Source organism: Centrocercus urophasianus, unplaced genomic scaffold, assembly GCF_019232065.1.
Source record: "Centrocercus urophasianus isolate 14NV4802_14NV808 unplaced genomic scaffold, USGS_Curo_1.0 seq_35, whole genome shotgun sequence".
Classification (NCBI taxonomy): Eukaryota; Metazoa; Chordata; class Aves; order Galliformes; family Phasianidae; genus Centrocercus; species Centrocercus urophasianus.
In genome coordinates this window covers 275312-284505 of record NW_024884922.1, presented here as the reverse complement: position 1 = coordinate 284505, position 9194 = coordinate 275312, and the positions used below count along the sequence as shown (strand labels likewise).

At 59.2% G+C, this 9194-nt stretch overlaps 2 protein-coding genes across 5 annotated transcripts; one reads left to right on the top strand and one right to left on the bottom strand.

The window, feature by feature from the left end:
• Positions 1–2733: 2733 nt before the first annotated feature.
• SIGMAR1 (sigma non-opioid intracellular receptor 1) lies at positions 2734–4963 on the bottom strand. Its single transcript, XM_042831238.1, has 4 exons — positions 4816–4963; positions 4202–4402; positions 3985–4077; positions 2734–3712 (listed from the first exon to the last, which is right to left on the bottom strand). Exons 1-4 carry the CDS (start codon positions 4961–4963, stop codon positions 3486–3488), a joined length of 669 nt encoding a protein of 222 aa, XP_042687172.1. The 3' UTR covers positions 2734–3485.
• Positions 4964–5127: 164 nt separating this feature from the next.
• On the top strand, positions 5128–8331 carry GALT (galactose-1-phosphate uridylyltransferase). Of its 4 annotated transcripts, none has more exons than XM_042831234.1 (12): positions 5128–5188; positions 5916–6085; positions 6165–6240; positions 6323–6371; positions 6470–6599; positions 6820–6876; positions 7149–7271; positions 7348–7480; positions 7675–7758; positions 7832–7986; positions 8072–8172; positions 8277–8331. In XM_042831234.1, the coding sequence occupies exons 1-11, from the start codon at positions 5143–5145 to the stop codon at positions 8135–8137; spliced, it is 1089 nt and encodes a 362-aa protein (XP_042687168.1). In that variant the 5' UTR covers positions 5128–5142; the 3' UTR covers positions 8138–8172; positions 8277–8331. The 4 variants fall into 4 exon arrangements, with proteins under 4 accessions (XP_042687168.1, XP_042687170.1, XP_042687171.1 ...); XM_042831236.1 differs by having other exon boundaries at positions 8245–8331; XM_042831237.1 differs by having other exon boundaries at positions 6470–6473; positions 8072–8331.
• Positions 8332–9194: the final 863 nt, after the last annotated feature.

The window sequence follows — 9194 nt, the reverse complement described above, 5'->3', positions numbered from 1 at the left end:
TTTTTTTTTTTTTTTTTTTTTTTTTTTTTTTCCTTTCCTTGCAACAAGTGGCAGGCAGGCAGCAACACCCCTCCCCGCTCCCATTTGCTAGCGCACGTCAAGGGAGGCAGCCGGGGAGGGCCGGACCTGCGCAGCCCCAGGGGAGCCCAGGGACCGGCCCGCGGAGATCACAGAGCCCGAGGCTGCTAGAGCGGCTGTGTGTGCGTGTGCGGGGATCTGTGCTCCTCTGTAGGAGTGTGCTCTGCTGCGTATGTGTATGGGTGCAGAAGGTTTCTGCCTGTGCACGCATCTGCATGTTGCTTTGCCGGAAATCCGTGCATTCGTGCACAGCAAGGATAGTGAACACCGTGTGTGTGTGTGTGTGTGTGTGTGTGTGTGTGTGTTTGTGTGAGATGTAGGGTGTCAGCACGCCTGTAGTTGTGTGTGAACTCCTTGTGTGTGTGTGTGAGTGTGCGGGGCAGTCTGTGCAGATGGTGTGTGTGTGTGTGTGTGTGCATGCACATGGTGTTTAAGGTGTGCATTCACCCCACAGGAGCAGAGTGCATACATTGTGCAGAGTTGTTCACATGCACACATGCAGCATTGTTGGAGGAGCTGAACATGAGTGCTTTGTGTGTGTGCTTTGTGTGTGCACACGTTTTCACACCGCTGGGGACAATGATGTGCCTACCTGGACGTGCTGGGGCTGGGTGTGTGCGGCTTGTGTGCTTATCTGCAGCGATCCATGTCGGGAGGGGTGGGCGTGTGCTCTATGTGCACAGGTAGGTGTGTGCACACGTGTGTCCGGGGGGGTGGGGTGCACCCTGTCACTGGGCGGTACAAAGGGGGGGCTGAAGCCAGAGGCAATCGCCGAGTCCTGACCCGCAAAACGAGCCCTGCCCGTGGGCTGGGTCCAGGATCCCGCAGCCTCTACCCTTGCACTGCCGCCTTGTGCTGGGAGCAGCGGAAGCTCACCGCTGTGCTGCCCGGGGCTCGTGCGGCAGTGCAGCACTCCGACCCCGCAGGGCCCCCGGACGCTGTTTATCTTTGCACGGGAGATAAAGCAGCTGTCGGCCATCCTGTTTCGAGGCTGGACAGCTGTAGCCCGCCTCGGCCCATCCTTTCCCAACACTTCCAGCACTAGATTATGGGCTGCAGCCCCTCTTTTTGGTGCACCCGAGGGTGCTGGCACCCCCTGTGTTGGGCTGTGCCCATCCTCTTGTGCACCAGACTGACGTGTCCCCCATCACCTTATGGGGACTGTACCTGTTTGGACCTGCAAGGGCCGTGTTCCCTCCACCCGCTATGCATTGTACACTGCTGGGATCTGGCAGTGCTGGAGAGAAAAGAGAAATCCCCCAGAAAAATGTGTATTGATGGCTGCAGTGGAAGCAGCACAGGTAGATACTGTAGGTATAGAAGGGCACAGCAGACAGCAGAGTAGATTGAGAGATACTCTGAGCAGAGAGATACTGCAGGAGGAATCGGGAAATAGATCCTGTGGGCTGATCAATACCCACTGTGTGTGGAGGGACAGCAAGATAGAGCAGGCTGCAGCGTGAAGGTGCGTGTTGGGCAGCGAAGTGCATTTGTCCTGTGATGGCTCTGAGGAGCTGCAGCTGGACCCACATCACAGAGTCTCTTTGGCCACCTCTGAGGTGCCCTGGGATCCCCACTTGGCTTCTGTGTGCCAAAAGCTGCAGCCCTCCCACGTGTCTGGGTCACTTGGTGCTTGGGTGCAGGCAGCTGAAGCGCTCTGAACACAATCCACAGCCCAGGACAGGGGCTGTGCTTGAGTCAGTGGTAGCAGGGGAGCGCGCACCCTGCCTCAGCTTCCCCATGTGAATCAAATGGTGGTTAAGGACAACCCTCACCAAAACCCCTTGAGCTGCTCCCTTCCTCTGCTGAACACACCTAGGGGTGATAAGGGCACCCCTGGGGCAGCCCCATGGGGACTCTTGCTCACCATGGCATTATTGACACAGGTGCTACTGAAAACACTGCTGAGATTGTTCACACTAATGTTATTTAGCAGCAATATTTCCGTAATAAAAGAAATCAATGGGCAAGAGAAAAGACCTGTCCAGAGCTTTGATTTTCTCATTTTAATGGCATACTTATTTACTCCCACCAGCGTGCCCATCGGATTTTCATTACGTGGCCTGCGCTGTAAGTGGAGCGGTATTGATACGAGCTGCTGAGTTAGCACCTTCCTGTGCGGGCCAGAGCAGGATCACTCATGTTCCTCGACAGGCCTGTGGAGCACACACATAAACACAGCCATGTGCACATGTGTGCATGTACATACACCTGTGAACCTGAATGGGGCACGTGCACAGATGTGCACAAACGCACGCACACAGCTTCTCTGCCTACACACATCCATGCACATGCGCTATATGCTATGCACCAGGATCCCCCCTGGCACCAGCCTTTCCTGACCATATAGATGCATGCTTGCTCTGCATATGCATACATGTGCACACACCTGCCCTCTATCCACCTGCACATTTTTAATCACACACACACCTATGCACAGCTAATGCACATCCACACAGAGCACTGCTTGCAGCCCTGCACATGTGTGCATAGCCCATGCACCCCAGGATCACCTTCCATGCTCTTCTCACACCCTTCTCTCCCCACACTCCTACCTATCCCTCTGCACTGTTGCGCCCCCATGGCTGTCCCCAAGGAGCCCCCAGCCCCATATCTCATGCTGGGGGCTCTGCACACACCAGACACCCAAGCAGGTGGGATGATGATGTTTATTACTGCCATCTCTTCCGGGGTGACAAAAGACAATGTAGCCCATGCACAGGGCTGCCAGTTGGAGGGATAAGGAGAGATGTACTGTAGGCTTTTGGCCTGGGGACACAGAGTATTTTGGGAACAGAACAGAGCTGGAAGCCCTCTGCTGAGCCCACATGGGCATCAGGCCGTGAGCAGAGTGCACACCCCCACTTGGCTGGGGACCTTGCCGGCTCTCAGCCAGGGGAAGTGTTTTGAGGGGCAAAGTCCCATCCTGAGCTGATTCAGAGTTTTGGGCACCCGCAGACACTCAATATATGCACAGCCTGGAGGCCATGCTTGGTTAAGGCGACAGATTGTGGCTGTCCCCCCTGGGAAAACAAGGGGGAGGCACAAGGAAGGGATCTCTTCCACTCAAGGGGCAAGTGACACAGCGGGGATAGGTGCCAGAACAGACCTTCAGCACAGAGGCTGATCATCCCCATACTGCCTGGGCATCCTCCGCTGGTGCCTGGGGACACTGTGTGCTGCCAGCACCTGGAAGCAACGGTGGGAGCTGCCAGCTGGACACTGTGCTCTGTGCTGACCACAGCCGCAGCTGCCTGCCAACCCAGATGGCACGTGGGGAACCTCCCAGGGACTGCTTGGTGCTGGATGCACCAGCATCCTCATCCCCAGGTTGTGGGATCTGCAGCCCAGAGAGGGAGGAGGAGAAAGGGGGAGGAAGGCTGTTGGGGCACACTGTCCAGCCAGGCTCAGCAGCCCAAAGTGCTGAAGAAGGCATTGGCTTCCAGGAGGAGGCCCTTGGTGTAGGCGCGCAGGGTATAGAAGAGGGTGATGAAGTCCTGAGTGCTGAAGAGGGTGTCTGCCAGCGCGAAGGCAAGTGTGGATGGAACAAAGCCTCGGCCGTACTCCACCATCCAGGTGCCTGCACTCCACTGCACTGACGTGGCCTCTCCTGCCTGGTGCACGATGGTGTCCCCTGCCAACACAAATGGCATCACTCCCAGTAGCTGTCCCACATCATGCCCAAAGCGGAGATGTGTGGGGCTGGGAGATGCAGTGCTCAGCCCCTTCCCATCCCTTCTCTGTGTCCTGTAGCCACCCCTCTATTGTTGACACTTCTGTGGTGAGGAGACATGGAGCGCCTCGTCCCTCTCTCTAGGCTCTTGCCAGCTGGAAGGAAGAGGCTGCATGACAGTACAGAGTGGCCATACTGCAGGACGGGGATTGCAGCCCTCATGTCATGCTTACCAGGATAATAGATTTCACTTCTGGTGGTTCCCTCTTTCCACTGCCGGAAAGTGCCTGAGATGATGGTGTCATAGATTTCTGCCCAGTAGCGACCTGAAAAGGGCAAAGCACCACTCATCATGTCCCTGCAGAGATAAGAGGGCTGCCAGCCGTTGGGATGGACAGTCCCAGAAGGGCAGGGGCTAAAAGAGCATAGAGACACCCCTGCCCCATGTACCTGAGTGTCCCCCAGTGTCGATGGCTGTCCCGAAGAGCAGCACATACTCAGTGAGAGAGGCATGCAGCAGACACATGGAGCCCATCCAGCCGCCCGCATTCACAAACACCCACTGCAGGTCCTCGTCAGGCAGGATGTGGCCTGGGTGCTTCTTCCGCAGTTCCACAATGATCTTGGAGAAAGCCAGCTCGTGATCCAGCCCTGCAATAGCGGGGTCAGCCTGAATCCCTGGCATAGACCAAGACCTAACAGCCTCCCTATCCTGCATCCTTAGCCATGGGGTCCCGGTATGGCCTTTGGCAGCTCTGCCTGGAGAACACTCCTTTCCCAGTCCCCGCCCCACTGCCTCCCCAATTGGTGGAGAAGGATGTACGGGACTGAGAGCCCCAGGACCCCCCCCCCCCGGCACCAGCTAGAGCGAGACCCCGAGGTGACGGTGACCCTGTCCCAGTACGTGCAGGCTCCTGCTGTGACTCTACGGGAGCTGACGCCCGTCCCCATACCACTTCCCCCCAGCAACAAAGCCTCCCACCCCCATTCCCCTACCGCTGCTCCTTTCCCGATCCCTTTCTCCTTTTCGGTTCCAATTCCCGTCTCCCCCCACCCCCACATACCCGCGTGGTGTCGGGCGAGCTCGGCGATCTCGGTGGGCTGGAACTCGTACCGCTTGCAGGCTAACCAGCCCCGCAGCCCCTGCAGCAGCAAGGCCAGCGCTCCCAGCCCCAGCCCGACCCGCAGCACCCACGGCCCTCCCACCCCCATGCCGCCTCTCCTCTCCGCGCCCCGCCGCGCCGTGCCGCTCCACCCCGCCCGCGGGGACGACCCGGGACCGCCCCGTCGAGACCACGCCGCTCCCGGCCGCTGCGCTGCGCCGGCGCGAAGGGGCGGGACGGAGCCGGGACCGCCCGGCGGGGACGGGGCTTCCGGGTGGCGGCGGAGGCATGGAGTCGGCGGCGGGGGGAGGCGAAGGTGGCTTCCGTGCCAGCGGTACGGCGGGGCCGGGGAGCACGGGGCGGGGAGGAGGGGCAGTCCCCGCCCCGCTCGTGTCATCCCGCTCGTGTCCCCCGCTTCTGTCGCCCGTTTTTGTACCACCGCTCGGGTCCCCGCACAAGTCCCTAACCCTTCTCGAGTCCCACCGCCCGTGTTCCTCGTTAGATGTTTCCCACTCCGCTCGTGGTCTCGCACTCGTCTCTCCCCACTCGTGTCCCCGTAGTAGCCTCCCCCACAGCTTCCCCTGCCTCATGTTCCTCCACTTACCTCCCTCTCAGTCGTGCCCCACTTGTGTCACCACCCTGCTCGTGTCCCCCAGCAGTGACCCCACTTATGTTTCCCCACTCGTCTCTTCACACACTCGTGCCCATGGCCCACCTGTAGTTCCCACTCATGTCCCCCCAATCATGTTGTCCAACTTGTATCCAGCAAATGTCCCCACCCCTGCTTGTGTACTCCTAGTTGAGTCCTATCACTCGTGTTCCCCTTTCATGTCCCCTCCCTCACCTGAGTCTCCTTACTGTCGTCCCATACTCATTTCCTACTCCGCTCACACTCCCCCATTCAGTTCTCCATACCGTGTTCCCCGAGTCATGTCCCTTGCTTGTGTCCCACCAGTCATCTCCCTACCCATTCACATCTCCAACCCACTCGTGTCCCCCCAGTCATGGAATGGAATGACCCCCACTCATGCCCCCTCAGTGACCCTGCTGCCATTCCACAGAGCACCAGCACTCCCGCTACAACCCGCTGCGGGATGAGTGGGTGCTGGTGTCTGCGCACCGTGTGAAGCGGCCCTGGCACGGACAGCTGGAGAAGCCCCCCCCTGAGGACGTGCCCCGTTGGGACCCCAAGAACCCTCTCTGCCCTGGGGCCACCCGGGCCAACGGTGAGGTACCATGGGGCACCCTGATCCTGTTTTTCCCTCTGTGCCTCACCCCCCATCCCCAGACTCCATTTCTCACTGCTACAGGTGAACCCGAACTACGAGGGCACCTTTGTCTTCCCCAATGACTTCCCTGCATTGCAGCCAGATGCCCCCGAGCCTGGTAATTCCTGCAGGGGTTCTGGGGGGCTGTAGGGGTGTGGACGCTGCCCAAATTCCCCCTCTACTCTCTCTCTCCCCCCCAGATGACAGTGGCCACCCCCTGTTCCAAGCGGCAGCTGCCCGTGGTGTGTGGTGAGTGTTCCAGTTCTAGCAACAGGCAGCTCTGCTGCTTTCCTTTGCAATCCTGTTCTGATTTTGGGGCTCTCACCCATGTGGGGCTTTTTCCTCAGTAAGGTGATGTGCTTCCACCCGCACTCCGACCTGACACTGCCCCTGATGTCGCTGGTGGAGATCCGGGCAGTGATTGATGCGTGGGCAGAACTGGAGGCAGAGCTGGGGGCCTCCTACCCCTGGGTGCAGGTCTGTTGGGGACAGGAGATGTGTCCCCATCCCTGGGGGCACACAGGGGAGGTGCTGCTGGAGCCCCATGGCTGGGTCCCTCAACCTCACCTGGTACCCCTATGTATCAGGCTTCTGTTCTCCTGTGCTGGTTTCCCCCTATGCTGGGGACAGCATTTTCTCCCCACAGTGGGGATGGGGGTGCTGTCACCTGTCACCCCCTACACTGCTTCCTCCACAGATCTTCGAGAACAAAGGGGCAATGATGGGCTGCTCCAACCCACACCCACACTGCCAGGTGAGGCTGTGACCCCAGGGGCGACTCTAGGATAGAGCCCCTGGAAGATGGGAGCGCAGCGGGGTCAGTCCCCTTCTTGTCCCCTCTCTGCTGGGGACTGTCCCTTGTGGTTGCTGCATGCTGGACTGCCCACCTGGTGGCAGCACGGAACCGTGGTTGGTTGGTTGTAGGGTTGGATTTAGGTGCTGTGGCGTGATCTTGGAGTGCCTGGGGGATGTGATGGGGCCAGCTCGTTGGGGACAGCTGATAACACAGCACTGTGTCCTTGCTAGGTGTGGGCCAGCAGCTTCCTCCCCAACGAGGCGCGCCTGGAGGAGCGGACACAGCGGCAGCACCACAGCCAGCATGGTGTGCCCATGCTGCTGGAGTACGCCGAGCAGGAGGCTCAACGTAAGGTGAGGATGTGGCTGTCCCCCTGTCCCTAAGTGGGGGATGTCCCTGTCCCCATTCCCTGAGTGTTGTGTCCCACAGGAGCGGCTGGTGGTGGAGAATGAGGACTGGCTGGTGGTTGTGCCCTACTGGGCCACCTGGCCTTTCCAGACCCTGCTCCTGCCCCGCCGCCATGTCCTCCGCCTGCGTGACCTGTGTGACAGCGAGAGGAACAGTGAGTGATGCCCTGGGCTATTTTTTGGGAGGGAGCTCTATGGGGTTTTGTGACAATGAAGGACACGATGCTCCATGCTCTTGGGGTGCTGACTTTGGGAGTGGCTGGCACATCACTCGTGCTTGTCATCAGTGCCTAGTGTCACTGGGGGTCCTGACCAGCTCTGGGTGCACTCACTGCCCCCAACCCCGCAGGCCTGGCCTCCATCATGCGGCGGCTGCTGATCAAGTACGACAACCTCTTCCAAGTCTCCTTCCCCTACTCCATGGGCTGGCATGGTGAGTGTCCCATCTCCTTTGCCCCTCTGTCCTCATCTCTCCCATTGCACACCTGACCCTGTACCCTGCTCAGGAGCCCCTACAGGCCCCCACCTGCAGGAGGACTGTGGGCACTGGCAGCTCCATGCCCATTACTATCCACCACTGCTCCGCTCTGCCACTGTCCGCAAATTCATGGTGGGCTATGAGATGCTAGCACAGGCACAGCGGGACCTCACCCCTGAGCAGGTGAGGAGCTGGCCTGGCACGGGGAGCTCAGGGAGTGGTCTGGATGCTTGCTGAGCTGCCCCAGCCTTGTGTCTGGTCCCTGCAGGCTGCAGAGCGGCTGAGAGCCCTCCCCGAGGTGCACTACAAGCTGAAGCCTCAGAAGACGGTGTGATGCTGCCCAGGCCTGTGGCGAAGAGCTCAGCTGAGGTCTGTCAGCTTCTTCTGAGCTTCCTCATGGTCTGTGGCTTCCCCAGCCCTCATCCTGTCACATCCCTGCAGTCTCTATGCCAAAGGGCTTGTCTTCCTCCCAGTCTGGTCTTACTGGTGGAACTGGAAGTGCTGCCCAATAAACCCGCAAGCAAAGTGCCTCTGGCTGTGCCCTGCTGGCTTCTGGCCTGTTAGGAGGACCCACAGCTGCTGGGAGGTAACCTGGGGGCTGCAGGGGATGAGCTGCTCGCTGCTGTCTTTGCATTGCCTTCTTGTCCTCCTGGGGGGAGCTCTGGGCCTGCTGAGCTGCCTTGCAGGCTGAGGAGTGGAAGGCAGGAGGCTGCCCCAGATGCATTCATCTCCTAGGCAGGGGTAGAAGCTGGCAAACTCACTGCTCCTCTTCCTTCTCACTGTCTGGGGAAACAGCCCTCATCCTGCTTGCCTGGGTACTTGGGATGCAGCGTGAGGTGCAGCGTGGGGCTGGATGCGGTGTGTGGGCCGGGGAACACGGCCGGCAGCTCCATGCTCTGCTCCCCCCGGCAGCCCCATCTCCTCCGTGATGCCTTACAGCTGATCTGGGGGTTTGTCCTATGGGGATGCCCAGTGTATGGAGCACCATCTGCCGCCACATCCGCATGCAATTCTATTTTAATTGTCACCGAAGAGCCATTCTCATAACTCCCTAATGAGGCCTGTAGAGTTTTGAAGTCTGAGAGTGGTCCCCTGGGGGCCAGAAATCTCTTGCAAGCAGGGAGATTCTCCTCTACAGGACTGATCTGCTACCTTCAAGACAGTGCCTTGTGGGAAGTGCCACATGTCCCTGTCTATGCATTGCTTCCACATCCCTGCCAGTGGAAGGCTGGATGCTGTCTCCATCCTCCCTGTGATGTTCCCATTATCTCTTCCAGATGTCCCCATCACATCCAGTGTCTCCATCCTCACTTCTCTGTTCCTATCCCCTCCAGTGTCCCCATCCTGCCCCTGATGACCCCATCGCAGAGCCCATAAGACATTCCTATCAT